The sequence below is a fragment of the Cyphellophora attinorum genome (genome assembly GCF_001299255.1).
Source record: "Cyphellophora attinorum strain CBS 131958 chromosome Unknown Contig15, whole genome shotgun sequence".
Classification (NCBI taxonomy): Eukaryota; Fungi; Ascomycota; class Eurotiomycetes; order Chaetothyriales; family Cyphellophoraceae; genus Cyphellophora; species Cyphellophora attinorum.
This window is the reverse complement of record NW_017253243.1, coordinates 1-27,679: the sequence shown is the minus strand read 5'-3', so window position 1 is coordinate 27,679 and position 27,679 is coordinate 1. Positions and strand designations below refer to the sequence as shown.

The following is a 27,679-nucleotide window of genomic DNA, read 5'->3' as shown; positions in this document are numbered from 1 at the left end:
CAGCAAGGTCTTACATGAGAGAATAGAGCATGAGCCACCTCTTATCCCTTTCCCTTCCACTCCAATCCAACCTTGCAAGCCACCTGCCGTGCAATTTCCTCATAGAACCGCGAATTCACCCTCTTTCCCCGCCCCTCCTCCGCCACAATAGTCGGCTTTCCCTGATCCGCATCATAGCATATCTGCGGATCCAGCGGTATGTGGCCCAGCGCTTCCACGCCCATTTGCCGCATCCTGTCTTGTAGAGCACCTTGCATCCCGTCGTGGCTCTGGTGCGCGAATATCTTCGTCTCCTCTCCGCATTTGGGACACACGAATAAGTCCATATTTCGCACCAACCCGAGCACCGGGATATTCATCTTCTGAAACAATCCCACGCCGCGGACAGCATCTTTCAACGCAACATCCTGCGGAGTGCTCACAATAACCACCCCGTCCAGCACAACCTGTTGCGCGATTGTCAATTGGACATCGCCCGTGCCCGGCGGCAGATCCAACACCAAAACATCCAGCTCAGGCACAGCCGACCCAATCCCACCAGCCCACTGCACCTCATGCAGCAACTGCTGCAGCGCTTTTTGAACCATCAGGCCGCGCCATGCTAGTGGTCCGTCCCCGTCACCCTCCTCTTTAGTACTGTCCTCGTTGCTCTTTTTGCCCAATAGATAACCCATACTCATACTGCCCAATCCCCAAGAGCGTAACGGCACCAATTTCCCCTCCCTTGTCACATCCGGCAGTCCCACATCTTTCCCGTCCAGGCCCAGCAGTGTGGGTATGCTCGGACCGAAGATATCGGTGTCGAGGATGCCCGTGCGCAGTTGGGCGCGGGAGAAGGCGAGTGCTAGGTTCACGGCCAGGGTGGATTTACCGACGCCGCCTTTGGCGGAGGAGACTGCGATGACCTTTCTTACATTCTGGATCGGACGTCTGGGCGGGAGAGTACCCCGTGGAGGAAGACGGGAGCGTGGTGGTGGTGGTGCGGAGGAGGAGGAGGAGCGCGGGAGGTTCAGTGGGTTTTCATGGCTGTTGAGGCGGGCGCAGCTGCTTAGAAAGCGTGCTGTGCGCATGCCACGGGTGGAGCCTAGGTGGTGGTACTGCTGCTGCAGTCAAGAGAGTGTCGAAGACTGCCACGTCGAGTAGTTTGTGGAAGGCAAGGTTGATGCGCATCATCGCAGGCATGTTTCTGGCGTGTTGGAGAAGCGTGGCAATGGAATTGGAGAAGTTGAATATCTTGTCAGCCGGTCTTAGGAATACGATGAAGCGCCTCGAATAGAGGCACATGCCCTCAAGGCAAGGTATTTCGCTGTGTCATTTTCATGTCCTTCTGATAGTATCGAAGACGGCGAGTAGACTTGTGTGTGGCAGCACGCTGTGCCTACTAACGACCGGAGCATACAAGTCGCTTCATGCTCGGGTACACTTGAGATGGTGTGCAAATATATTGACATAATCACAGATGCTACTAAGGTCATCATATGGCTCCCAATCATCTACATTATCCACATTATCATACACGAGACTCAGCCAGAGTATCTGTTGTCGTCGCAGATGCTGCTCTCCCCTGTAGCGGCACTCAGTGTACGCTGTTCCGAACCCAACTACTGCTCGGTCTCACGATATCGATCGGCACACTGCCGCTGTACTCATACTTCTGCAGACTCTCATCTCCATCACTAGCAGTCCATTTGCCATTCTTCTCACCTCGTCTCGTTCCAACAGGACTGCTGGTATCATCGTCAAAGTCTTGGATGAATGGTTTGCCCGCATCCAACCCAGGCGAACTAAGCTCCTCATCCAGCTCGAAAAAGCCGCCCGCCCCACCGCCCTCAATCGCGGTCGTCAGATCAGCCGGGCTGTTGCGACTGCTGTTCGATGTCTTCCGCTCCATTCCCTTCAGAGTCGGCGAAGGTACTGCCAAGCTAGTCCGTGTCTGGGTGCGGGAATGTCCTCGTCGCTGGGAGACGCCTCGTCGAGAGAGCCGTTCATGCCCCGCTCGTCTTTCGGACTAGGGCTCGGCATCTCCTCGTAGCTGCTGCTGGGTTCGACGATGGCGGAGTCAGCGAGTTGGAAAGTGACGTGTTTGCGTTTACGAACGGCTGTGCCTGATGCTGTTCGTAGTGCTGACGGTAAAGAGGTGGAAGGTATTATAGGCTCCGTGTGAGAGCGATTCGAACGTTGCATAGGCGTGGCTGAGTTATGTGATGCTGAGTCGGGTAGGGATAGAGAGAGTGAGCCGTGGCTGGGCGGCGATCCTGACTTAGGTGACACTGGGGCGGCTGATGGCCTCGAGTCTAGTAATGGTAGGTAGGCAGGGGTGAAGACACCCGCAAAACCGTCTGCAGTCTTCTCGTTCGGTGGGCTCAGAGGCGATAGAGGTGGCCTCCTAGCTGACGACGGTGCCTCTCCTTTCTTATCTCCATTACGCACAGGTGACAGGGACGCTGGTTGGGGTGATCTGGGAGGCTTGGGCAGATCGAATTTCGATTTCAGTGGTGTTGGTGGTAGCTCTGCGGTGATTGTGTCCTTCTGTACTCCAGTCGTTGGCTTGCTGACTGCCCGTGGCACGACATCCTTGTCTGTCTGCTGGCGGGAGACACCGTTCGTTTGCTGCTGCTTTACCGGCAAGTTGAGCAACCCGAGTGCGCCCGGCCGTAAGTCCTTCTGTGCATCCTTGGAACCTGATCCACGCCGCCTTCCTCGTCTCTGTTTCCGTAGATTTCTTTCGAAATCTTGGAATTCGCGTTCTTTCAGGCAACGGAACTCGTCGATTTCGAGGTCTATCTGCTGGCGCTTACGCGCCAACATGTCTGCGATGCTGGTCTCATTCTCGCTCGGTGGTTTCAGCGATGCTGCAGGGACTATGTTACCGCTCGCGACGGTCGCTGTGTTTCTATACATGTTCGTATCCTATACACTATCCGGGAGCTCGCGAAGGACTGGACGGCCGTTCGCGTCATGGACGATGTGATGATAGCCTCGTTTGTGGCACGGAGAAGATTTGCGCTCGGGATCGGCATCCGTGTAATAGCTCGTCGCTGTCGTCGCTCCTCCGCCGCAGGTGAAGACAAGAGTCCGAGGAAGGTGTCCGAGTTGTAGACGTGTCTTTAGGTGGCAGCTCGGGCAGATCTCAAATGAGAATTTGGCTCAGCAGCGGGAAGCGCAAGGTTTGATTGACGTGCTCCCCACCTTTCCAAAGGAGCATACCGGATGCTCCTCTCTCAGCTTAGGTGCGTGGCGTGTGTGGCACCTGTCTCAGTCGTCAGAGACACTCGTAATCGCACAATAGAGTGTGTATCGAGTCCAACAGTGTTGCACGAACCAAGACAGAAACGTTGTTCATCGGTTCCTCGAGACAAAGGAAATACCCTTGATGCTTTGCTTCCTGTGAAGACGTGGGGTAACCTGGTCACTGCGATATGCGTGCCGAGGACAAGGTCTCGAACACTGCCGATCGTGGCCATGGATTCTCGTTTCAGGCCTTGAGAATCCGTATCTGGGACCCCATTCAGCCTGAATATTGACCGAGCTGCATGACTGCCCCTGTTGATAGGCACGCGATCCGGGCTTTATCGGCTTGGGCTTACAGTGGCAGGGGTGGCTTGCATTGTGCCCACGGTAGGGTTCCGCCCCGAGCGCGTGGACAAAGCACTGACAGGGGGAATCTGCAGGCGCGTTGCTTCGATCACCACGCTTCGATGCATGTGCTGTCGTGTTTTTGAGGCGAGAGCTACTCGATGTGTTGAAGACGCGTATCTGCCTTGGTCGGGATTTCGAAGATATGAAGATGACCGTGTCGCGCACTCCTGCCCGATACTGATCGTGTGGAGGCGTTCGTGAATAGGTGGCTCGAATGGACGCATGTGAAAACATGTGGACTGCGGCCTTCCACTGCGCGAGACAATCGTCTCTAGCTCGCGTCTTTCAATGCGTAAAACCTCCAAGTCTCATTGCGTTGTTGCTTCCAAAAATCCCTGTTCGAGATTGAGACCACCGATATCTACAGCTTCATGCCCCACTTGTTGTCGTCAGGAGCTGGTGCAGGGTTCCGACCCGTAGGCCGTAGGTTGGAATATCGATATTGAGGTCGTTCGACGCGCCTGAGCTTGATCGGTACGAAGGAGCACACTTCCAGAGTGTTACTCGGTGCGTCATCGACATTGCATGGCAGGGTTGATGAACGAGCGATTGCTACTGAAGAACGGATCGCGTGTGCAGGACAGAACGCACCTTCCCAAAGACCTGCAAGGAAGGAAGCACTGACTATGGAGCATCTGGACACGCTCCTTCCTTCTTTCAAAAACACTAGATACAGGATACACCATGGGCAGCGGCCTCTGGCAAGCGCATGATAGCAGCACGAGGCAACCACGGCGTCTTGACTAGCGACACATGTGGTAAGGTGAGCGAGGTATAGTACTGGTGTATTGCCTTGAGCACCTTACGATCTAGCAATACATCACACGCTCTACAGCTAATTCTGCTGATGCACTGAGATGTACGGTAGCTGAGCAAATGAGATGCTTCGAAGCACCGAGCACAGCAAGACGAGTCGACCGATGACGATGGCCGGCACACATCATAAGAAGTCAAACCCCGCTTCCACCAAGAGTCCCATATAGTCGTGATAGATGACAAGCCTAGAAGCCAGCGAAGTCCTGAGGGCTGTCTGAAACAACAGATCGAAAACATGGCCGTGGCTATGGACCTCAGCAACTTCACGCACAAATCCCTCATCACCACTCCCCACAGACTGACCTATAGTTACTACCTCTCACCATTCTTCCAGCAACAGACCACCGAAAACCCCTCTAATCCGGCCATCCTCCTCCTTCATGGCTTCCCTGATCAAGCGGCGATGTGGTCCGGAGTGGTCCCCTCCCTCCTCCAGCTCGGCTACGCCTCATAGTCCCCGACCTACTCGGGTTCGCAGGCAGCTCCAAACCCACCGATCCCAGCCGCTACAACTACCGAGACCAAGCCGCTTCCTTGGCCCAGATTCTCGAGCACGAGAACGTCGCTAGCGATGGCCGTATCATCCCCTGTGGGCATGACTGGGGATCTGCTACTGCGCAACGTTTCTACCTGTACCATCGCCACTTGTGCCGAGGCCTGATCCTGCTCAGCCTTGCATACCAAATTCCTAGCCCCAAGCCGTTCAATCTCGAGGAGCAGAACGCCGCGACAAGTAAACGGTTTGGGTACCCACAGTGGGCGTACTGGGAGTTTTTTACTGCCCCTGATGCTCCGGAAACGATGCGCCATAATCTAGAGCGGTTCTGGGACGTCAACAACGGCTTCCAGCCCGGTAAGGCCGAAGGCGGGAACGGAGTTGAGGGCGAGGACGGACGAGATGTGTGGATGCGGGAAATGTTCTGCGAGTCCGGCTCAATGCGCGCCTACATTGAGGGGACGGGCAAGTATAAGGACTGGACGGTGCAGCCCAAAAAGTACCCAAACTGGCAGCAGGAGAAGGAGAGGTTTGTGCAAAGGTTCAGCAGAGATGGGTTCGAGGGCCCGGTGTGCTACTATTTGAGCTTGAAGGGCAACACGATGCTAGAGGACGAGAAGTGGCTGTGCGAGAGGGAAGGACAGGAGGATAGGAGGAGGATAGATGTTCCGCTGTTGTTCGTGGGGCAGACTGGGGACTGGGTCTGTATGTGCCATTTATCCTCCCAGGTTGCGTTCATGTCGTTGCTGACGAAACCCATCACAGGTCGGACTGATTTGATGAAGGACGCTAAAGACCAGGGTCTGGTCAACGATGTGACAGAAAGTAAGTTGCGTAACTACGCTCCCGCTTGCTGCCTCACATTGGAATGAATTCAGCCTTACATATCTGCAGAGGTCTTGGACGCCGGACATTGGTGGGCATACGAAAAGCCGCAGGACATGGGCGGGATCATCGCGGATTGGCTGAAGGAGAGGTTCCCGATCAAGTGAGCTAGGGAACGTGCTTGACGCTTGGTACGCGACGTTGTCACTGTGTTGAAACCTTTCGTAACATTAATGAAAGTTGAAGGATGCTTCGTGTATGATTCGATAGTAGCAGAGGACAAATTGTCCCCTCTTCTTGCACAGCATCGCGTTGAGGCAAATGCCGCGCAGGTAAACCTCAATGACACAAAATGGGGTTGTATAAGGCCTGGCCAGGTAGGAATACCTACCTAAATCTGGGCCGACGTCTAAGTCTAGTACATTCAATGTTGGAGCGCCGGATGACCCTTATCGATAAGTTGGAGAAATTTCGATATTCGCAGTCGCAAGTTGCACTCCGGCAGACCTACGACGACCAGTGCTGTGTCGCATCATGTTTCACAGCGGGAAGGAGTGAAGTCAAGGGAGTGCGTTCCTGTCCGTTGTTCGACGAGCTTTCCTTCGTCGTTATGCCTTCAGCAACTCGGGCAGCGACAGACACAAACTGGGACGTCGACTACAACACGACTCGAAAGCGCAAGATATTTCAGAGGCCTCCCAACGACAAAAGCGCTTATCCTCTTTTGCAGAACGCCGTCAGACCGCATGTCGAGTCCTTTAACGCCATCTTCGGCGGTGGCCTTCTCGACGAAGCGCTCAAAGACATTGGCATTGTGACCACCGTCGACGGCAATCAAGATGATCCTGTAGGACCACGGAACAAGCTACACCTCAGACTCACAGACGTGACCTTGGAAACACCTCGACTACCAGACTCGAACAAATTCAGCACGCGAAATCGAGAAACATATCCCGCAGAATGTCGAGAAAGGCACAGCAGTTATCGAGGGACACTGCGTGGGAAGTTACAGTGGAAGGTCAACAACAATGAGTGGCAACAAAGCACGAGAAACCTGGGTCAAATACCGATCATGGTTCGGTCGAACAGGTGCCATCTGGAAAATGCTACGCCGTCACAGCTAGTATACCGGAGGGAGGACTCGGAGGAACTGGGAGGCTACTTCATCATCAACGGCAACGAGAAATTGATCAGACTGCTGATCATGCCCAAGAGGAACTATCCCATGGCCATATCTCGTGCTACATTCGCGAACAGAGGTCCTACCTTCTCACAGTATGGCGTGTCTATTCGTTCGGTCCGGCCAGATCAGTCCGCTCAGACCAATGTACTGCATTATCTTACTGATGGAAATGTCACAATGAGGTTTTCGTGGCGGAAGAACGAGTATTTGGTCCCTGTGGTCATGATCCTGAAGGCCTTGGTTGAAACGAACGATCGCGAAATTGCAGAAGGAATTGTCGGCACGCAGACTGGGTCGGAAAAGCCCAGCTCCTTCGTGTCTGAACGCACGGAATTGCTCCTCAGAACATACAAGGTCTACAACCTCAAGTCCAGGAAACAGACACTTGCTTATCTTGGCGAGAAGTTCAAGCCTGTTCTCGGCATACCATTCACAATGTCTGATGAAAAGGCGGGCGAAGAGTTCCTGAGGAAGATCATTCTACCGCATCTGGGCAACGCTGATGTGACAGACGCTCAGAACCAGGAGAAGTTTGACCTCTTGCTGTTCATGATCCGCAAGGTATATGCTCTCGCGGCTGGAGATTGCGCTGTCGACAATCCGGATGCCGTCTCCAACCACGAAGTGCTGCTCAGCGGCTTCCTTTACGGCATGATACTGAAAGAGAGCCTGTCAGAATGGCTAGGACGAATATCCAATTTTGCTCGGGACTGGGTGAGGGAAAAGAATGGCAGGTCTTTCACCCACGAGGAGTTTGGCAGCAGTTTCCTGGCGAAGGTGGTACGGAAATCCAACGAAAATGTCGCAAATTCGCTGGAATACTTCATGTCCACGGGAAATCTCGTCAGTCCAAGTGGCCTTGATCAGTCGCAGACATCAGGGTTCACTATTGTGGCTGAGAAGATTAACTTCTATCGCTTCATCAGTCATTTCCGCTGCATACACAGAGGTGCATTCTTCGCACAGTTGAAGACGACAACGGTCCGGAAGTTGTTGCCAGAGAGCTGGGGCTTCCTTTGCCCTGTTCATACACCGGATGGAGCACCTTGCGGACTACTCAACCATCTTGCTCACCAATGTATCATACCTACTGTGCGACCAGCTCTGGACAAGCTTCAGAAGACCATTGCGGAGTTCGGTCTAGCAACAGCTCCGTCAATGAGCATTGAGAACAGTCTCGCGGTACAGTTGGATGGGCGAATACTGGGCTATTGCAGCGCAGACCGGGCACGGGAGATTTCGCAGCTACTGCGGCACTGGAAAGTCAATGGTGAGCACGGCGTACCCGTCGAGCTCGAGATCGGACATGTGCCTACATCAAATGGTGGTTTGTATCCTGGCGTCTACCTCTTTGCGCAACCCTCACGTATGATCCGACCTGTCAAGTACTTGTCTTCAGGAAAATTGGACTACGTTGGGCCTTTTGAACAACAATATATGAATATTGCATGTCTCGAGGACGACATTATCAAAGACGTGACAACACACATCGAATATACACCAACAAACATCTTGTCGATTCTCGCCAACATGACTCCATTTTCCGACTTCAATCAGTCTCCCAGAAATATGTACCAGTGTCAGATGAGCAAGCAAGCTATGGGCACACCATCCTCGAACATGATGTATCGAACGGATAACAAGGCGTATCTTCTACAGACAGGCCAGACACCCATCGTGCGGCCGCCGTTGTACAACGCGTACGGGCTGGATAACTATCCCAATGGCATGAATGCGGTGGTAGCCGTCATCTCATATACCGGCTACGACATGGACGACGCTATGATCATCAACAAATCTTCCCACGAACGTGGGTTTGGCGACGGCGTCATCTACAAGACCAAGGTGTACGACCTCGACTTCGACAAGTCGAGAGCGCATGGGCGGATCAACGTCAAGCACCTGTTCGGAATCGCAGAGGGTGATCTGAACATGCCCGCTGATCACATGCTGGACGAAGATGGACTGCCTCAGGTTGGGACCAAAGTGACTGAAGGCAGCGTTGTGCTTGGCTACCACTCGGTCATGTTAGATCCAAGTACGAACAAGCTGGTGAATCTGGACGGGAAGACGGAGTTTTTCAAGTACAAAGACCAGGAGGAGGCATACATCGATCAAGTACGGATGTTGGGCTCCGAGACAGGTGACCAACCATGCCAGAAAATCAGCATCAAATACCGTATCCCACGACGGCCAGTGATTGGAGACAAGTTCTCGTCTCGACATGGGCAGAAAGGTGTCTGCTCATTTTTGTGGCCATCGGAGAACATGCCATTCTCCGAGAGCGGCATTCAGCCAGATGTCATCATCAACCACATGCGTTTCCTTCACGCATGACCATTGGCATGTTTGTCGAGTCACTGGCGGGTAAGTCAGGAGCTTTGCACGGATTGGCGCAGGACTGCACTCCTTTCACGTTCAGTGAGGACAATACAGCCGGTGACTTCTTCGGCGAGCAGTTAAGGCAAGCGGGGTACAACTTCTATGGCAACGAGCCAATGTACTCTGGAATCACTGGCAAGGAGTTCGCGGCTGACATCTACCTCGGTGTGGTTTTCTACCAGCGGTTGCGACACATGGTGAGCGACAAGTTCCAGGTACGGACGACAGGCCCAGTGAACGCCCTCACGGGACAACCGATAAAGGGCAGAAGTAAAGGCGGTGGTATCCGAGTCGGAGAGATGGAGCGTGATTCACTTATTGCCCACGGCTGTGCATACTTGCTGCAGGATCGGTTGATGGACTGCTCTGACAAGCAGAGAGCTTGGGTTTGTCGAGACTGTGGGTCATTCTTGTCGACGATGATGGTGCCGAATCAGTTTGCACCTGGTCGAAGAGGCGGTAGGATGGAGCCAAGCGGGATGGTCAGATGTCGAGCTTGTGCGAGGGAGGCAAGATGGGAGGATCACAAGATGAACGTTTGGGAGGATGGCGCCGGCAAGAGGTTCGTTGGCGGCGACAATACGACTGTGGTCAACGTCCCTGGCGTGTTGAGGTATCTTGACGTTGAGCTCGCAAGCATGGGGGTGAAGACGAAGTTCACGATCGAGAATTGAGTGATTCACGTCATTGGTTCGACGTGCGGTCTATGAGCAACGGAACTATCACTCTGGACGATAGTATGGTTCGCTGAACTAATAAATCGATGTCGAGCTCGCCAGCATGGGCGGAGCCGGTGAATACAACTGAGAACTGAGCACTTTCCCGATGGCCCACAGGTCCAGACTCGGACGGCTGAAGATGGTGGAACGAAACTTCCCAGGTGATTGAGTGAGTCGCAGCTGCACTCCCCAGGTCCTCAGATTGCTTCCGCATGGAGTATCGAACAACAGTCATTATTGTGGCAGTTGCCCTGGGGAGGAAAGTATTACTCGAAGTCATGATGCTGCTTAACTTCAAGTACCTTGTTGTGTACATGTCAGGTGCTCCCCGCCCCCATCCTCTCCCCACGCCATTGCAGATCAGATGAGTACAACTGATTCACTCGTGCTTCACTTCCACAAATTGCTTGCTTTGCATTCACCACCGACACTGCCTACACTATCCTACATATCTCTTACGGCATCGTAGTCATTGCTGCAATACTGTATACAGGATCGGACAGATCCTCAGGCCGGCAGATCGGCGTCTTTGTCACCGAGGGTTCCCCGCCACGCCTAACTCAACCTCAACGCACCTGCACAGAGGCGATTGCAAGAAGAGACAAAGAAAACGCGTGGCCTACGAGGTCACACAGCCGCCTAAGCCTTCGAACGCACGTCGACGGACCGACGTACGCGACAGTAAACGCAAGACCTTTCTTGAGTCTATACTTGCCCGCCACAGCCTTCTCGACTGGTAGACCAGTGCTGCCTCAACGATCCTACGAACCTGACGGCACAGAAGTACAGACCACATCCAAGAGTGAGACATCCAGGAGAGCGTCCACAATGAGTAGCCCGTGAGTCATACAGAAGCCATCCATCCAGGCTCTCCTCTGTTCGCCATAGCTGCAACGCCTAGCAGACACAAGCTAACACGCTGCGGGACGGTAGGCGGCGGAGGCTCGAGACCGATGTCATGAAGCTCTTGATGAGTGACTATGATGTGACATTGGTCAATGACAATATGCAGGAGTTCTTCGTCACATTCAAGGGACCGACAGAGAGTGCGTAATGTCCCCATTCCGCCCCGATTAGACAACTGATCAGACCTCAGCACCATTCGCAGATGGGAGGTGGAAGGTACACGTCGAACTGCCAGATGCATACCCGTACAGCTCGCCATCGATCGGCTTCGTCAACCGGATCTTTCACCCCAATATCGACGAGCAGTAAGTCGAGGCCAGCCGACTGATCTGAACCCGGAACTGATCAGCTTTCCAGGTCTGGTTCCGTCTGTCTAGACGTGATCAATCAAACCTGGTCCCCAATGTTCGACATGATCAACATCTTCGAAGTCTTCCTACCACAACTGCTCAGATACCCAAATCCGACAGATCCACTCAACGGCGAGGCGGCCGCTTTGCTCATGCGCGAACCTAAGAGATATGAAGAGAGAGTGAAGGGTGAGCTCTCCATGATTGTTTGCTTGTCTGTCTTGCTACTAACGATCCTGCAGAATACGTGACGCAGTACGCCACCAGAGCCCACCTAGAGAACGACGACGATAACGAGGAGGATGACGGAGAGCTGAGCGAGGTGGAGGACTTCCGGAGTGATCACGGCGACGAGGAACCAGCGGGCCATATGGAGGTCTAGTATGGTGCGAATCGATCGATGACGTTGAAACGACTTGATGAATTACATGGATAGGCAGGGAGGTCTCTCACATGCTCAACACTGGGAGAGAGAATGCATTCAGCTCACATGCAGTGTGGCTATGGTTCGTATGAGTGGCGTTGGGTTTGAATTCCTCTTCAGGCGTGGATAGAACGGGAAACATCGACTATACAGCATGGGCGCGTTTACATATTATTTGGCGACGCTGATACAAGCTTTTGTTGTTCCTTTGCCCATGGCATTTGAGCTTTGTCACCAGTGGATCAGTCTGGTAGCAAAAGTCCCATACATGGACCGTTGCCCGAGCGGGAGGGGCCACAACGGAGCGGGAAGTCAACCTTGGGTCAGCTCACGAAGTATGCCAGTGGCCCTCCTGACTACACAAATTCAGCTCATCACCGGCCCCGGTTCCATTTCGCTGCTGCCTGCCTGCTTGCGTGCGAGGGGTTGATCAACGAGAAGGACACCGGTATCGCAAATTGCTCACCGATGAGTCAGTTGTACTGCACACCTCGACTGCTGCTGCTGCTGCTATGGAGCAGGGGGACTGTGCCTGACGATATGACGCCAGGGGCATCACGCATCGATAACCTCTGCTGTTCCACTCTACTCCACACTACTCCTGGACTAGCTCCGCCACACGCCAATGCTTCCCACCCCCTGCCAGGCCTGAACCCCCTCCGTTCCGCCCCCTGGCCCCCGTACATTGGCTGCCAAGAACGATCCTAAGAAGTTTCCGCCATATGCCAAAACTGCTGAAACATATTCTGGACCAAGTCAGGTACAGCCGCGGCTTGAAGTATAGCTACCTTTTGAGTGAATTTCTCAGGTCGCGTCGGCTCGCGCAACGTTTCAAACGGCAACAGGTGGATTTTGAGGACATGTGTCACCTACCGCAAGGTATTCAGAACTCTACATAAGTAGGCGGGAGGGAGGCTGTAAGATCTGAATCGTCTTCATACAACTCAATGTCGGGAGTCTAAGTCCTACCAGGCTACTCTCGACGGCGAACTATCCCAGCACCACAGGAACAGCTCCCTGAACTGGGTCCCTCAGCTCGCCCTCATCCTCACACACGATCGGCGATCCAGGTGCGCAAAAGACACACATACATACACCGCTACGACAAATACTACAACCCAAAACACACAGCATGTCCGATCATTTACCATCACTCGCACAACTCCTGGTCGAGCCGGGTGAAGAGCGCCTCTTGGGAGACGGTACTAGGATCGTGGTACAGCTCCTCCTCATAGCACCGTTGTACTACGGCTTGTACAAACTTGTGGTGTGGCAATACCGCAAGACGTGGCCGGCGAAGCCAAAAGAAGGCGATTGCACTTGTGCGTGCCATAATTCGGCATGGTTCGGTTGGCGGGAGACCTGGTTTGGGGGGAGATAGGAAGCCGGCGTCCGCATAAAGAAGAGCTTGCGTCTGTGTACATGTAGGACCTGAGTGGGTCTCTAGGCAGCCACTGCATGTCCGCTCTTTTTGTTTTCTTCTGTATTCATGCTCGGTTTTACTAGTGTACATACGGAGACAAGCCCAACACCCAGGTCAACTACCGCATCATTCCATCTTCCCAACAGGTTTCCCAGCTATCCTCGTCCGTAGCTTCGCCGCCGCTGTGCGTATTGCAACCTTCAACTTCCCCTCCTCAACCTCGTCTGCACCGACGAACCGACGTACAAGGAGGTTGAAAATACTCCCAAACGCCAATGCCATGATCGTGCTCGTCAGGATGATCACGTTGTACGGCATGCTGAAGTCCGGTGTGGGGAGGGCGAGGAGGAGGGAGGTTGTGCGGATGTATACGTCTCTCTCTTCCACGCCACCTGACGGAGTGAGTGTCGTTTGGTTCAGAACACGGATGACGGCTGGCGCGACGTTGAAGCCGCGGTTTGCGTCGGGTGGGTATTCGGTGTAGCGGAGGACGGCTTTGTCGAAGTCGTAGGTGAGCATGACTTCGGTAGCGGGTGGGATCGTCATGACTAGTTCGAGTTGGGTGCCGCGTTGGCGGTCGATGGCGGGACGGTAATACATGTCGCTGATGAGGGTTCGGTCGTCGGCCCAGGGGAATTCGGTGGATGTGATTGTCGCCTTGAGGGTGTGCATGTAGGGGCGCATAAACCAGGGAAGGGACTCGAAGTAGATGAACGTGACGGGGGTGGTGGGGGAGGGATTGGAGAGGAGGACGCGCATGCCGCCGTTGGCGCTGCCGATGCCGGTCATCGTACGTTCGGCGCGGAGGAGTTCGTGGTTTAGACTAGCGTAGTGGTCGGCCACCTTTTGTTGGGGGAGGTCGATGTCGAAGGATTGACCGGACATGAGTGAGTAGCAGCGGGACTCGGGTTCGGATTCGGGCGATTTGAACTCAAATCCCCATGGTCCGATAAGAGCGGTCCGCGAATGTGGGACGTTGAGGCAGATTGCGTGCGATCCGGGACCGGTTTTGGGCGTGAGTGGGCATGCGCCGGCGACGTCGCGGCCGAAGACGGTGGTGAATGACCAGGGCAGTTGATGGTCGGAGGTCAAGTCGAGTGGGTAGCAGGTGTCGTGGGAGTGGTAGTCTTTCGTTTCGTCGCAGACGAGTTGGTCATCGGGGACGGGGCGTGGGATGGGGTTGTCGCGTGGCCGTTTGGAGCGCTCGATGTCCAGGACCATATCGATCGTTTGGGCGATTTCGACGATGCAGTCAGAGCGGTCGGTTGGGCATTTTGGAGTGACATCAATGGACATGGATTGCCAGTCGGCGTCGAAGACTTTGTGCCCGTCGAGGAGGCTGGAGATGCCGGCTTTGCCTTTGCAGGGCAGGAGTTTGAGGAAGGGTGTAAGGTTCTCTGTGCAGACTACCTCGCCGGGAAGGACGCCGTGGAGGAAGTACGTAGAGCCTCCTGATCCGTCTCCGCCGCCAGGTTCGCTGGTTCCATGCTCTCCCTTCGGACTGAAAGTCAAGACCGGCCTCGTGGTCCTCGTACCATCCACGAAATTCAGACTGGCGCAGAATAACCCACTGAGTCCCTGTGTCAAAGCAGCCCACTTCCCAAATGCCTCCTCTTCACTCCCCGCCTCAATCCATGCCCACAGCTCAACCCCCGTGCCGCCCTCCCGTGTCCCATCCCATGGTCGGGCTCCCCATTCCGAGGCGTCCCAGCGGCCGGTGGTGAATCTCAGGTGTAGCTCTTTTGTGTCCGCATGTTGGAGAGTCTGGGCTAGTGACCGTGGGAAGAGGCGGAAGTTCTGGGCGTTGTAGGTCCTCTGGGACTCGTTACTACGGAAGTCGAAGGATGCGAGGAGCGTGCCTAGGGGGAGGGGGCTGAGGGTTAGGCGCTCGTGGTAGTCGGTGGCATGGGCTAAGGTGGCAAGGAGCGTGAGTGTGAGGAAGAAGAGTAGGCGGAGCATGCCTGCATTGTGGCCGCCAGTGTAGGAGTTGTGAGATGAAGGTCGTGCAGGGAACAGGAATAAATTCATGGATGCGGTTCAACATCGAGGACTTAGACGGCCTTAAGATCTGGTCATACACAAGACCGGATGACCAAACTTGACGTGGTCAGACCAAACTCGGAAGGTAGCCATAGGATCCAAAGGCGAGCACCCAGAAGTGTGCAGCCACGTGGACGGATCGTATGAGATGCTCGAACGGGGACGCACACTTACCACAGATCACTCCGTTGGATCACACCCGTTGATACAATCGTCCCGCAGAGCTGAGATAGGAGAAACTAGAATCAGCAATATCATCTGCGACTACAGACACATCGAGTTCATGGTACGATTCTGCTGTTACAAGTGGGACCCTCAAGAAATCAACCTCGCCTCACTAGACAGCATCAGATGTTATCTTGGCATGGCAATCTTCCCAGCCGTTTGCATCGATCTGGTTGAAGGAGAAGAAGACGTCGATGGCAAGACCGCTACTATATACCTCTCCAGCAGAGTAGAAACCAGGGGCAGACGCGGAACGATCGCTTAAGTGACTTGATCAGAATGTTTTCATTGTTCGTCATGTGGTTCATGATGGGTTGCTGCCTGGGATATTCACCTGAGTTTTCGTGTGAGTCAGTGAGGTTAACGCAGGCTCATTTCCAGAGGAAGTTGCACCACGCCGACGCCTCTGTTGTGGCCACAAGACCTACACTTGGCCTGTGCGACATCGAGAAGCTCTACTCGGAATTGCACACTCCAGCAAAGGTGCGGCAAAGCCACGTTATCTTCGGTCCAGTCATCCATGCCCTCCTTCTCGATCAATGTCCAAGACACAGAGCCGGACCAACATTTGGACTTGAGACCCTCACCGCCGCCATAAGCCCGCCTCGCATGGCACCCCATTCGTCCCGTATGCCTTGCAACGTCCACGAACCGCCATGATAGCCCCGAGCAGTGAGTCCAGCCCTTACACTCAGATCCTGTCCATCAAGAGCGCCCCAGAACATGGCTCCCATCTCGCCCCGGCCAACATCGAACTCCACCCAGCCACGACAGTCACGCCGGAACATTGCCTCTGCGGTCTCGAGATCCTCAGCTCGCCACAATACAGATGCTTGGGATCCATTCCATGCCGAGGCAGGTTCTTCGGACATGAAGACGCAGCGTAGCTTACCGGGAAGGCTCAGGATACCCCACAGCGTTGGGCTAGAGGGATCGCTTTTATCCAGGCGGATAGTGACGAAGGAGTCAGCGGTGGTGCAGTCTTCGTATGCTGCTGACGCGGTGTTGACGCTGTAGGCGCCCGAGATCTGGGAGACGTTCCTGGAAGGTGGAAATGTGGGAGCACCGAAGTCATGAGATTCGTATGCGGGTGGCGGCACGTCGTTCGAATCGTTGTCGGAATCGCTACCGTGGTCGGAGTAGGAGGCAAGGTGGTAATCAGCCGGGTTGTACCGCTTGGGAGAAGCTTGAGTCTTCACCGGGCTCGTTGCTGATCTTGAAGGTGTCGTACTCGGCTTCCCTGGGGTGCTGGTCCTGGCATTTGCAGAAGTCGCTTTCGCCTTCGGTCTTGCCTTAGTGGCTGGCGACTGCTCAACATCGTTCAAGTCGACCTCGACCGTGACCTTGACTTTCCGTGCTGCACCAATAGGACTCGACTTCTCGTCATGCTCATCGGCCTTACGCTTCCTTCCAGCAGCAGGCTTCGGCTCGCTTGCCTTGCTATCCCGCTTCAAAGCGGCAAGCCACTCCTTCCTCATGTCCTTCTCGGTCTGTGAGACCCATGCTGGTAATTTGAGACTACCCATATTGAGAGCCTGGGTCAGTCGGACTTTGGCTAGGTTCTTATCCTTGGTGCGCGGAAGGCCATAGTGCAGAAGCTGTGCTTCGTAGTAATGGGCGACCTGATCTTTGTCGGCAGGAGCTGATGATCTTTTGGGAAGGAGCAGTCGGCGAAGCTCGCTTTCTGACGCGCGAGCATGTCGTTTTGCTTGACCTAGGTCGATGAACTACACGATCAGGGGGTAGAGGTGTCAGCATGACTGGTCAGTGTTGCAGCATAAAATAGACGGCAGAGCGGTGTTCGAGCTCGTAGACTCTTGCCTTCGCCATTCGTTGATCAACGCCAGCAACAAGCCTGCTTGCAGGACGCAAAGCCCGGCCCGCGGATCTTAATTACTCGCAGCGCAGATGGTTTGACTTACCAGCGTATCGCGATATACGAAGTCGCCGCGTCGAATTTCTGCGGCAGACATATTGAACGCCTTGGGAGCAATGTCGACAAGCAAACTCCTGAGGATACTAGAATGCGCAGATGAAAGAACGATTCTCGCGAGCGAAAATAGTGGAAATCACAAGGCTGGGATGCTGGACACCTGGAGTGAAAAAGAGGAGAGTTCACCTCATCCAGGCCAGGCTAGGTAAGGTTCTCTCAGCTGAGCTTGAGATCTCATTACTGTCGTGATGCTGTGAAACCACTTACCTACTGACGTGCGCGCTTACCAGGCAACAGGGCTGTCAGAACGATGAGGCAGCCTGAATACGAAAATAAGTATGCCAAAGCTCCTCAGATCAAGGGCTAGCACAGGCCGGATATGCTTCTGCTCGCCTGCTGCATCAAACGATCGGTTCATCCGCAAAGCATTCGAAGGAGCGCGACAAGACAAGAAAGACAAGTCTCGCCGTTGTAGCATTTTCCTCGAAAGATCTCGGATCCGAAGTAGAAAGATAAAGTCATTACTCGCCTTCCAGTCGATACGTCGAGTTGCACCTGCCCACAACGACCACCGTCCACCCGCCACAGAGTCCAGAGTTCAACACTTCAATAACAACGCAACTCAACAAGATCATTGGATCATTCATTCATCCAATCATTACTTCCCCATCTTCTTAACGACCAAGACAACCAACCCACCCCCCGAATCAATCCAATCCCGTCCCTTCCCCTCGTCAACCTCCCCCATAATCTCCCCCATCCTCCTCACCAACATATCCATAATATCCTCCACCTCCCCTTTCTCCACCTGTTCCCTATGCGCTTCCCTCCATCGCGTCACGGGACTCGCGGTGCCCAGCGTGGCTTTGATCTGCTCGAATGTGGCGCGTCGCTCCCCGCTGAAGAAGTGTTGGCCAGGGGACACGTAGCCGTCTCTGTTGAATTCGTGGCGTTTATATTGGGATTCTGGGAAGGATTGGAGGGCGGTGCGGGTTTGTTCGTCGAGGGGTGTGGAGGTGGAGGTGGAGGTGTCGGAGTCTTTGGCCAGGATCTCCCAGGGCATTCCGAGATCGACGTAGAACTCTCGAGTTAGACGGTTTCCTGGTAATTCGTAGGGCTGCAGGATTTCGGTCTCGAATTTAGTCAAGAAATCATGCAGTCTAGCAGCGTTGGGAGTGGTGTTGGGATTACAGGTATAGCCTGATCCCGCCCAGATGATGACGCTGCCACCGGGTTTGAGGATTTTCGCGCATTGGGCCCAGAATCTGGGCATGTCGAACCAGTGGGCTGCTGTTGCTGCTGTGATGAGGTCGACGCATTCTTGGCCTTGCGAGGAGTACTCCTTGAGAGCGGAGAGGTTGCTGAGATTTTCGGCTCCGGATACTTCGTATGTGATGGACTCGCCACTCTTGGTGAGGCCTTCGACACCTTTTGCCGTCTCGATCATGCTCTGACCGGGATCCGCGCCGATGACATGCTCGAAATGAGGTGCTAGAGCTCTAGTCGCCTGGCCAGGACCACAGCCAACATCGAGCAGTATGTCAAAGTAGCCTCCCGTCGACTTGTGCTGGTCGATGACGAGGTTGATGATGTTCTCGCTGTACCCTCGTCGATTCTTGAGGTACGTCTGTGCTGCCGCGGCGGAGTAGTTGCGGAATGTTGGATCCTCGCGGCCATGAGAGGCCGGAGTTGTGGTTGTGGCCATGGTGTGACTGTTGCCAGCTGTTTATCGGGTTGTTCATATGTCAGTCCAAATTCAGGGATAGCAATGAGGATGTACAGGAGCTTTCGCTGTATGCTTAAACAGTCGCTCAGTTGTCAGTAGCAAGGCCGAGGAGGATATCATTCAGTACGGGAAATACTCATCACAACTACGTGGACATGCTAACACCACACAGAAAGTATTTGCAAGAAGCCGAGCAGGCCGACAAGGCGAAACACTGAGTGCGACAACTTTCAAAATAATGGTGGAATGAGCGGTGCAATGTACATAAATTAGAAGGGAAAGTCGTAAGGGCGATGATCCACTAGGAAAGATACCTAGGTACCTCCAAATTCTATGGCCTCAGCTCGAAAGCCTCGCCCCTTTCAGTCGGCCGACCCATCTTGACCTTCGCAAAACCTCGCTTCAAGTCCATCACGATCGAGAACAAGGTCTGGCTTGTGCTCTTTTCTCCGACCGATCTGTTGATGGCGCATGGAAAGTTCTTCTCGTCCTTGAGTATATCCGTAATTTGCGGAACAGATGAACTTCCGACGTCTCTCATCAAGGCCTGAATACGTTCGAGTTGGAATGGTGAGTCGTTGAGGAACAATGTACCCTCAATTTTGTGCTTCTTGACCAGGTGATCGGAGTGAGTACAACTTCCCTTCAGTTGACCCTCACTTTCCATGGGCATTTCGACAATGTCTTAAGCAGTGCATTCGAAGCCAATGCCACCAGTTGCCGCATCGGCCACAGTGATATGGCGGGCAGAGGCAACACCTGTCTTCCGAAGAGCTTCAGCGGCGGCATCTTTCGAAGTGCTGTTCAGCACCGTTCGCAGCGCCGGGTGACAGGGCAGTCGATTGTACGATACGCCTGGTGCTTGAATCGCATTCAAGGTGACTCTCACGCCCTTGCTATTCAAGCCTATCTTGCCTATGATTCCACCCTCTGACATCATATCAATCTTCGGCCTACCACTCTGCTCAATTGTGAGACGGATGATATTCGGGGTCTGCTCAAAATTCCAATCCCAGTTCTGCGCAAGGAAGGACTCATGTGCTGTTTTCTAGGATAATGCAGTGCAGCCATCGCTCAACATACCGTAAGCGATCTCAGTCCGCACGTTCAACGAGATCAAGCCCGGCACCATTAGCGAGACCCTGCATTTCGTCGACATATTCCCGATACGAAGACTCCAGGAATGGCAGAAACTGTTTTGCGACTTCCTGTACTTCTGGCCATCTGAGCTTCGTCCTTTGTTTGAAGAAAGCGCCATGGAAGGCGATGCTACCATCGACCTCGGTTTCGGCTGCCTGTCCATGTTGATACCCTATCTAGACGACATTTGTTCAGTGTATATCGCACGAAGCAGCGGGTGAAAGAATTGATCCTGTTCCTAGAATATCATTTGGGGGCGAAGGCTGTTTGAATTGAACGCTCTTAGTCATAGTACTTAGCCCTCAACCCGCCCACGACCGCCTTCCCATCACCTCGACTGTCCTTCGCTTCTGGCTTGTCCATGTTGCCCTTGACTCTGGCCCTGACCCAATCGACTGCCTTAATACCCTTGCCCTGGCCAGCTGCAGAATCATCCTTCAATCCTAATCTCCTCAACAGGGGACTATCAACAGTGTCCAGCTCAAGATCCTCGGAAGGCCTCAAGAAGTATAGCAACCCCAAGCGGTCTTGACTGGCCTGGTCCTCAGGTGGGACAGACACGCGGTGGATCGACGACTTCAGGTACCCATTTGTCCAGAATTGCAGCACATCGGCGATGTTGACTGTGATGGATCCTGGGTAAGGCTTCACCCACTTCCACTCCCCTTCCGGCATTCGTACCTGCAAGGCCGCAACCGGCTGGCGGAAGAGTAGGGTCAAGCTACCAAAGTCACTATGGCCTTTCGAGTACAAGCCTCCAGCGCGCTCATTCTCCTCCTTGGTACGTGCCCGATAAATCATGTATCGTAGGTGGCAGTCGGAGACGTCATCCCACTTGTGGCCCTGGCTCAGGTAGTCCTCGGGCAGCTCAAGGACGATGGAGATGAGGGTGAGCAGTTTTTGGACCGTGTCCTGAGCGATGTGCTTCTGGAATTTCTCAATGGTAGGTCGGTTGTCGTTGATCACGTCAGGGTGGGATCGCTCGAGCTTCCCGTTGAACTTGAAGAGGTTGTACATTTCGACGTTGTCTTTTAGACCAGGCACGATTTCACTCATACCAAGCCATCGATAGCCGGAGTAGTGGCCTTTTTCCATGGCTGCTCGGTGCTGCATCTTCTCCTCCATGGGGAGCGCGAAGATGTCGCGGCCGATAGCGAACTGCTCGTCGACCTCGGCTTGCGAGAGTCCGAAGTTGGTGATGTAGAAGAAGCCTAGGGTCGTGGTCAGTTTGTTGATGCGTGATGCATTTGGTTGACAGTTGGGCCGAGGCGAGGCAACATCCCGTAGAGGGCTGTGGAAGCTACTGACCGACATGATGAACAGCGTCTTTGAGCTGATTTGCAAGCTTCTGCTTCCCACCAGGTTGATCAAATTGTGAGAGATCAAGCGTCACAAGATCGGCCCAGTCCAACTCGCCAGAGTGTTTTGTTTCTGGTACTTGGACATATGTCTCTACTGGGCGAGACGGGATGCCCGGTGGGCTCTGTACTGCTGCGGCCATCGCTTCTGGGGGTGTTCGTTGTTGTTATGATTGACTTTCAGTGTAGTATAGCGACGTTGGCCGGCTCTCGGCTCTCGCATGATATATCATCTCTTCTGCTTGAAAATTCATTCTCCAAGCCGGCCGAGTTCCGGGTCGGTCATCGTACTCATCCCCCGCACCATCGCCGTCGCACATGAGTCGCTAGAAGGTCAAAGTGGTGTAGAGTTGGTAGTGAGCAAGAGTGGGGTAGTCCTTTTGACAGGGGTGTCATTGCGTGATCAGATCGACCCTCTCCAAGCGCGTACCGTGCTCTTGCCTTCCTTCGCTTTGCTTCGACTCTGCAGCAGGAACTCATTCAACGAGTCGCCATACTCTGCGGCTTCCAGGTCCGCGAACATGCAAAGCGAGGAGGCGTGCTCAGACTGCCAGGTAAGAGCAGCGGTGCATGCTTTCTTCACCAATTGATCACACTTCACTGCTTACGATTCCGTACAACAACCAACTGTATGCCGAGAGTCAAAGCAGCATAGTCAGCATGGCGTGCTTGCTTGAGCCGCGTCCCTGCGTTGTAGATGGACTCCAGCGAAAAAGCCAACACTCCTGTTCGCGAGATAGTCGGCATCTCGACCATTGGTCTTGACAGCAGCCAGCGTGGAAAGCATGCCCATTGACTTCGATATTCGCAACTTTGGCTTGGATTGCGTGACGATCCACCACGTGTCTACTCCGTTCGGCGTGGGCAGTATGAGCTCTTCTGGACCTCATGCATAGTTGGGTGAAGGTAGGTGGACTCCGGTACAGTTTCTGGCGGTAGACATCCGGGACGATGCCGCCATACGTACTCACAGATATGTTGGTATATAAGTGTGGTATAAGGGTCTGTCCGGATAGCTTGCCGAGGGCAGCGATTCTCGTCCAACGTCTGTGGTAAATATCTCATCGCTGAGATTCAGCTATTGATTAGCGCCCGCTGTCTTCGAGTAACAACAGGCGTGAGAGTGGACATCAAACGATCAACAGCATGGACACCGCGCTGCCTTCGAGCCGGCAACGATACCCATCGCCAAAGAGCTACAGTCCTACGATTCTCCTGTATCTGTCACGGAAGACTCATCACTCAACGAGACCGACAAAGATGCTGTGCGAGCCGTCCGTCGCAAGGTCGACCGTCGACTGCTTGCCTTCTACTGCGTGGTGTACCTGTTCATGCGGATCAATGCCACCAACGCAACAAACACGGCCATCATGAATGCGAAGACGCCACAGAACATCAAGATCCAGCTTGGCAACCTCACCTCCTCGCAATGGGCTTGGATCATCTCAATCTTCTCCTACCCATATATGTTCTTCGAGCCGCCTTCCACGCTCCTCCTGAAGCGCTTCACGCCAAGAGTCTGGATGTCCAGAATCATGATCACATGGGGAGCCATCTCGATGTGTCAAGCCGCAACTACCAACTACTCCGGGATGCTAGCCTGTCGCTTCTTCCTAGGTCTCGCAGAAGCTGGGTAAGGGAATAGACACCCTTCCGCGCTCATCTGCTGACAGCTTCAACAGATACTATCCCGGCGTTTTGTACCACTTATCCTTCTGGTATCCCGCGAAGAAGCTGCCACTCAGGATCGCCGTCTTCTACTCCTTCGGTGTCTTTAGCGGCACCGCATCTGGGTTCCTGGCGTATGCAATAAGCTACATGAACAAGCTCCATGGCCTCTCTGGTTGGCAGTGGATGTTCATCCTCGAGGGCATCCCGGCCATTTTCCTTGGCATTGTAGCCTGGTTCACACTGCCAAACTTCCCGTCCGATACCAAGACGTCCAAACTTACCTCTTTCCTGTCCCATTCCGAAAAGCAAACACTCATTTCCGACCTGCCCGCCAACCAGCCTGTCGGCACTGCCAAAACCTGGGATCTCAGCGAAGCTCGAGGGCTGGTCACTGACCCGACCTTTTACTCCTTCAACATGCTCTGGATCTGCCACTCCATTGGAGGGTGGGGCATCTCACTCGTCCTCCCGACTGTCATCTACGAACTCGGACTGCAGGGGTCCACTACGACACAACTCATGACTATGCCGACCTACACATTCGGGTGCTTGTTTATGTGCTTCTTTGGCTGGCTTATTCATCGTGGCACTCTGGGTCCTTGGTCCGTTAGTATTGGCCTTGAGGTCGTCATCTGTGCTTGCTATGCGATCTTGCTCACCGTCAAGAAGCCTGTGGTCAAGTATATATTCGTCTCACTGGCCACGGCATGTGTGTCCTGTGTCTATCCGCTGATGTGGCCGGAGCGGATTCGCGCCGCGAAAGGCACGACGGGGGCGGGTCTGGGGATTGGAATTACCAACGCTTGTGCGCAACTGGCGGGCATCGTCGGGCCACAGATCTATCAAACGAGGTACGGTCCGGGCTATAGGTTGAGCTTCAGTGTAAGTATAGGTATGTTGGCTGGCGCGGTGGCAATGATGGCGGTCACGTTCTGGATTGTTCGGGGACGGGATCGGAAGATCGAGCAGGAGAGGGCGGCAAGATTGGATGCGGAGTAGGCGCTGAACGGGGATTCAACTAAGGACCTCTGATAGACTCTGATACACTGCTTGCGCAGAACCCCAGAGCAAGAAATCTGTAGATCGTGGTCATACACCAATCCGCCGTCCAGATCCGTTTCTCATTGCCGCATAATGAACTGGTGCAGAGGATCGGATGAAGTTTTGATTCTACGACTTGTAAGTCCAAGAGGATCGAAATCACACTACAGTCCATGGCAACCTATTCATTGTAGGTATTGCAAATGGACTATGGGCCGAGGCGGCTGGGGCCAAGTTGCTGCCCTAAAGACATCCCGCGCATCTTTTCATCCCACGAACCAGGGGCTGGAGAAGGCCTTATTGGGGCTCTGATAGCTTATAGTATATACACGTTAGGGCTCAAACTTTGCTGCAAAATGAGCACACACGGCGTACGTATTCCTGTGAACAATTCCAGATATATCGTTGCTAACTCCTCGCTAGTGGATAGTTCAGTGGTAGAATTCTTGCTTTGGGATTCTGCGTAAGCAGTGTATCAGAGTTGTAAGAGGGTAGGCTTCAGCAACGCCCAGGCTCGATGACCAGCTCAGCTAATGTTCTTCAGTCCTGGGGTATGCATCTATAACTCGGTGGTGTTGAACACATCTGACAGCAGTAGTTCAATCCGTGAGTCTCATGTGTCAATCTATTGTGGTTCCTGTCTAACCAAGCTACAGCCAGTTCAGCCCACTCATCAATCATGATCTTTTTTGCTTTTTGTTGAGGATCGGAAACGGTAGCAGACACAGACAGCCGCGGTATTACTTTAGGGACTGATTTATCGCCTAGCAACTCATGCTCTCGCGGAGTTGTGGACAATTTGCTGCATCTGCAAGGTACCCAGAAGCAGCTTTGCTGTCGTTCCTGCTTGTAAACTGATAGCATTTCATGCACATCGTACATCGCGTCACCCCTAACCCTCGCTAGCAAAGTCACCACACTGAGCACACTGACCCAGCTAGCAGCTAGCACAACCACATCCCCAGATCCTCCGTAGCATTACCTGACCCTAGTCCCAACCCCGAGCACACTGACTAGCATATAGCATTTCTCGATGGACTATATAAAGACAAACACACCCTCTTTTTTTTTATCCCCAGTTCAGCCCTTTTCTTTTGCTTTTTGTTGAGTGGATTGTCGATGGAGGGAAGCAGGGAGAGTCCAGGAGGTGTAGCGGACCTGTGGGAGGAGGGGAACATCGACCCCTGATAGGGCTTGACATCCCGCAGCAAAGTCTTCGCTGTATCGGAGAACTTGTGCTGCTCCATGATACTGCGCAGAGCCTGCAACAGCGACCGAGTTATTGAGGCTGGTGTGAAGCTGATGTTTGTCGTCCGTGAAGCGCGATATGTCGAACCACTGTCCCGAAGCGGAAATGAGGCAGTAAAAGTGCCAAGACAGACCTACGACCGGTTGACTAGAAGTGAACTTGATTTCTCCAACTTTCGTGGAAAAGTTGCCGGCGCGACATCACATAAATTTCTCTACGCCCGATTCCTCGCAGCTACAGACGGCATAAGGTGCATAAGACCATGTCGACGCTCAAGAAACGCGCAGAGAAGTTGAAGCGGAAACGACCACAAGACATTGATCCCGAAGACGACCCAGCACGCTACCGAGACGAGGAGGACAGCAGTGCAGGCAGTGAAGACGATGCGGATGACGACGGTCGCGAGCACTACGAGGCAGTGTCGAAAAGCAAATTGCGAAAGCCAGAGCAACCTCGACTAGACCCGAAATACGGAGGTGTAGCCATCAGCCGAGCAGATCTGGACGAGGACGATGATCCTTTTGCGGCTGTGGAGGATAGCGAGGACGAAGACCCGTTCGCAGTCGACGGAGGTGAGGAAGCTGGGCTCAACTCGGGGGCTGCTAGGGACGAGGATGACGAGGAAGATGTGTCAGAAGACTCAGAAATTGAGAACGACATCAACGGCACGAGTAATGACCAAGGTGTCGGTCTTCCAGACGATGATGTTTCAGTCGAGAGCGATGTCGAGTCCGAAGATGAGTCCGAAGAGGTCAACACCAACTCGGACGACTCAGACACTAGTATGGACGAGGAGGCACCTTCGAGTCGTGCTCCGATCACAGCTAGAGATCGAATGAGAGCACAACTTTCGAGGAAAACTGCGGAGTCGAAATTAGTCTCGTCGCTTGTGTCATCAGCAACCGATCAGGCTCGAAAGGGCGCAGCGGTGCAGCAGCAGAACGACGCCCACGACCGTCTACTGGACGCGCGTATCAAGCTCCAGAAGGCCCTCACGACCTCGAACCAGTTAGAGAACAATCTTGGAGTCAATGACATTGAGTCCGCAGCAACCAGAGCCCAAGAAGCCGCTCTGACGCTCTGGTCGACCATCGACTCCATCCGCTGCGACATTCTTGCTCACAGCCAAAAATCCGCATTATCAGAGCATTCGAGCAAGAAACGGAAGATCTCACCACTGGACCCATCCCCATCGACAGCACTTTCAGCCCTCTACAGCCAGACCCAATCCCTCGAGTCGACCGCCCTCCCAGTTCGACAGTCCGCTCTCAACCACTGGTATGCCCGTACTCGCCCTAACACCAGCACAAGTGCCTCCTCTGGCGCAGTGCGCTCTGCACTGTCCCTTTCTGGAGATGATACGACAATCTCCTCCATCCTCTCCAGTTACCTCACCACCAATCTCTCCAACCTAACCACTTCTGCCCAACCTGCTCCGACAACATACAACGACACGCCGTTCTACCAATCGTTGCTCACCTCCCTAATCTCTTCGCGCACCAATGCTGCAGCCATTTCATCTGCACTGCCCCCAACTTCGACACCAGCCATCAACGGGATCAAGCCACCTAGGGTGAAGTCCAACCGCGACACGAAAGCCTCTAAAGGCCGCAAGATCCGGTATACGGTGCACGAAAAGCTGTTGAATTTCATGGCACCGGAAGATAGGAGTACGTGGACAACGGAAGCGAGAAGGGAGTTCTTTGGGAGCTTGTTCGGTGGCGTGATAGCTGAAGATGGCGATTCGCGGAAGGGCCATGCGAACGGAAATGACCATGACAGCGATGATGACTTGGAAGCCGGTGGATTGAGGCTATTTGCAGGTGTGACTGCGGCATAGGCATACAATAAGCATGACGGACATCCACACCCTCGCTCACACCATACATCCTGATATTGGCGTGAGCCGACACCCTGACGTCCACTGAGCGTCTGAATCTGCCTTCATGCCGTTTTATCACCGCGTCCTTGTCATTTCGGTTCTTCCTACTACTCACTTGACGCAGCATACATCACCGTAGCATGTGCACCCGTACGGTTCACTGCCCGTCTTCAACCACCATTTTTCAACCACCACCTTCAACCACCACCTTCAACCACCACCTTCAACCACCACCTTCAACCACCACCTTC

General features: G+C 53.8%; 12 protein-coding genes across 12 annotated transcripts; 6 read left to right on the top strand and 6 right to left on the bottom strand.

Moving 5' to 3' along the window:
* Nucleotides 1–41: 41 nt before the first annotated feature.
* On the bottom strand, nt 42–2,901 carry AB675_4967 (Iron-sulfur protein IND1; the record flags this gene model as incomplete). Its single annotated transcript, XM_018145142.1, has 3 exons — nt 42–1,103; nt 1,619–1,868; nt 1,916–2,901. 3 exons carry the CDS (start codon nt 2,899–2,901, stop codon nt 42–44), a joined length of 2,298 nt encoding a protein of 765 aa, XP_017999201.1.
* Nucleotides 2,902–4,690: 1,789 nt separating this feature from the next.
* On the top strand, nt 4,691–5,943 carry AB675_4966 (Bifunctional epoxide hydrolase 2; the record flags this gene model as incomplete). The annotated part of the gene is made up of 4 exons (XM_018145141.1): nt 4,691–4,908; nt 4,959–5,656; nt 5,717–5,776; nt 5,846–5,943. 4 exons carry the CDS (start codon nt 4,691–4,693, stop codon nt 5,941–5,943), a joined length of 1,074 nt encoding a protein of 357 aa, XP_017999379.1.
* A 443-nt stretch (nt 5,944–6,386) lies between these two features.
* Nucleotides 6,387–10,015, top strand: AB675_4965 (DNA-directed RNA polymerase I subunit RPA2; the record flags this gene model as incomplete). The annotated part of the gene is made up of 2 exons (XM_018145140.1): nt 6,387–9,279; nt 9,336–10,015. 2 exons carry the CDS (start codon nt 6,387–6,389, stop codon nt 10,013–10,015), a joined length of 3,573 nt encoding a protein of 1,190 aa, XP_017999276.1.
* Nucleotides 10,016–10,888: 873 nt separating this feature from the next.
* Nucleotides 10,889–11,275, top strand: AB675_4964 (Ubiquitin-conjugating enzyme E2 8; the record flags this gene model as incomplete). Its single annotated transcript, XM_018145139.1, has 3 exons — nt 10,889–10,899; nt 10,994–11,106; nt 11,157–11,275. The coding sequence occupies 3 exons, from the start codon at nt 10,889–10,891 to the stop codon at nt 11,273–11,275; spliced, it is 243 nt and encodes an 80-aa protein (XP_017999237.1).
* A 193-nt stretch (nt 11,276–11,468) lies between these two features.
* On the top strand, nt 11,469–11,698 carry AB675_4963 (uncharacterized protein; the record flags this gene model as incomplete). The annotated part of the gene is made up of 2 exons (XM_018145138.1): nt 11,469–11,505; nt 11,559–11,698. 2 exons carry the CDS (start codon nt 11,469–11,471, stop codon nt 11,696–11,698), a joined length of 177 nt encoding a protein of 58 aa, XP_017999359.1.
* Nucleotides 11,699–13,289: 1,591 nt separating this feature from the next.
* AB675_4962 (GPI transamidase component GPI16) lies at nt 13,290–15,191 on the bottom strand (the record flags this gene model as incomplete). Its single annotated transcript, XM_018145137.1, has 1 exon — nt 13,290–15,191. The coding sequence occupies one exon, from the start codon at nt 15,189–15,191 to the stop codon at nt 13,290–13,292; it is 1,902 nt and encodes a 633-aa protein (XP_017999316.1).
* A 773-nt stretch (nt 15,192–15,964) lies between these two features.
* Nucleotides 15,965–17,401, bottom strand: AB675_4961 (uncharacterized protein; the record flags this gene model as incomplete). Its single annotated transcript, XM_018145136.1, has 2 exons — nt 15,965–17,155; nt 17,351–17,401. 2 exons carry the CDS (start codon nt 17,399–17,401, stop codon nt 15,965–15,967), a joined length of 1,242 nt encoding a protein of 413 aa, XP_017999441.1.
* Nucleotides 17,402–18,019: 618 nt separating this feature from the next.
* AB675_4960 (uncharacterized protein) lies at nt 18,020–19,066 on the bottom strand (the record flags this gene model as incomplete). The annotated part of the gene is made up of 1 exon (XM_018145135.1): nt 18,020–19,066. One exon carries the CDS (start codon nt 19,064–19,066, stop codon nt 18,020–18,022), a length of 1,047 nt encoding a protein of 348 aa, XP_017999388.1.
* A 352-nt stretch (nt 19,067–19,418) lies between these two features.
* Nucleotides 19,419–19,760, bottom strand: AB675_4959 (uncharacterized protein; the record flags this gene model as incomplete). Its single annotated transcript, XM_018145133.1, has 1 exon — nt 19,419–19,760. One exon carries the CDS (start codon nt 19,758–19,760, stop codon nt 19,419–19,421), a length of 342 nt encoding a protein of 113 aa, XP_017999447.1.
* A 749-nt stretch (nt 19,761–20,509) lies between these two features.
* On the bottom strand, nt 20,510–21,728 carry AB675_4958 (uncharacterized protein; the record flags this gene model as incomplete). Its single annotated transcript, XM_018145132.1, has 2 exons — nt 20,510–21,438; nt 21,536–21,728. The coding sequence occupies 2 exons, from the start codon at nt 21,726–21,728 to the stop codon at nt 20,510–20,512; spliced, it is 1,122 nt and encodes a 373-aa protein (XP_017999325.1).
* An 808-nt stretch (nt 21,729–22,536) lies between these two features.
* Nucleotides 22,537–24,255, top strand: AB675_4957 (putative transporter; the record flags this gene model as incomplete). Its single annotated transcript, XM_018145131.1, has 3 exons — nt 22,537–22,566; nt 22,731–23,218; nt 23,268–24,255. 3 exons carry the CDS (start codon nt 22,537–22,539, stop codon nt 24,253–24,255), a joined length of 1,506 nt encoding a protein of 501 aa, XP_017999209.1.
* A 1,553-nt stretch (nt 24,256–25,808) lies between these two features.
* AB675_4956 (Protein bfr2) lies at nt 25,809–27,386 on the top strand (the record flags this gene model as incomplete). The annotated part of the gene is made up of 1 exon (XM_018145130.1): nt 25,809–27,386. The coding sequence occupies one exon, from the start codon at nt 25,809–25,811 to the stop codon at nt 27,384–27,386; it is 1,578 nt and encodes a 525-aa protein (XP_017999294.1).
* Nucleotides 27,387–27,679: the final 293 nt, after the last annotated feature.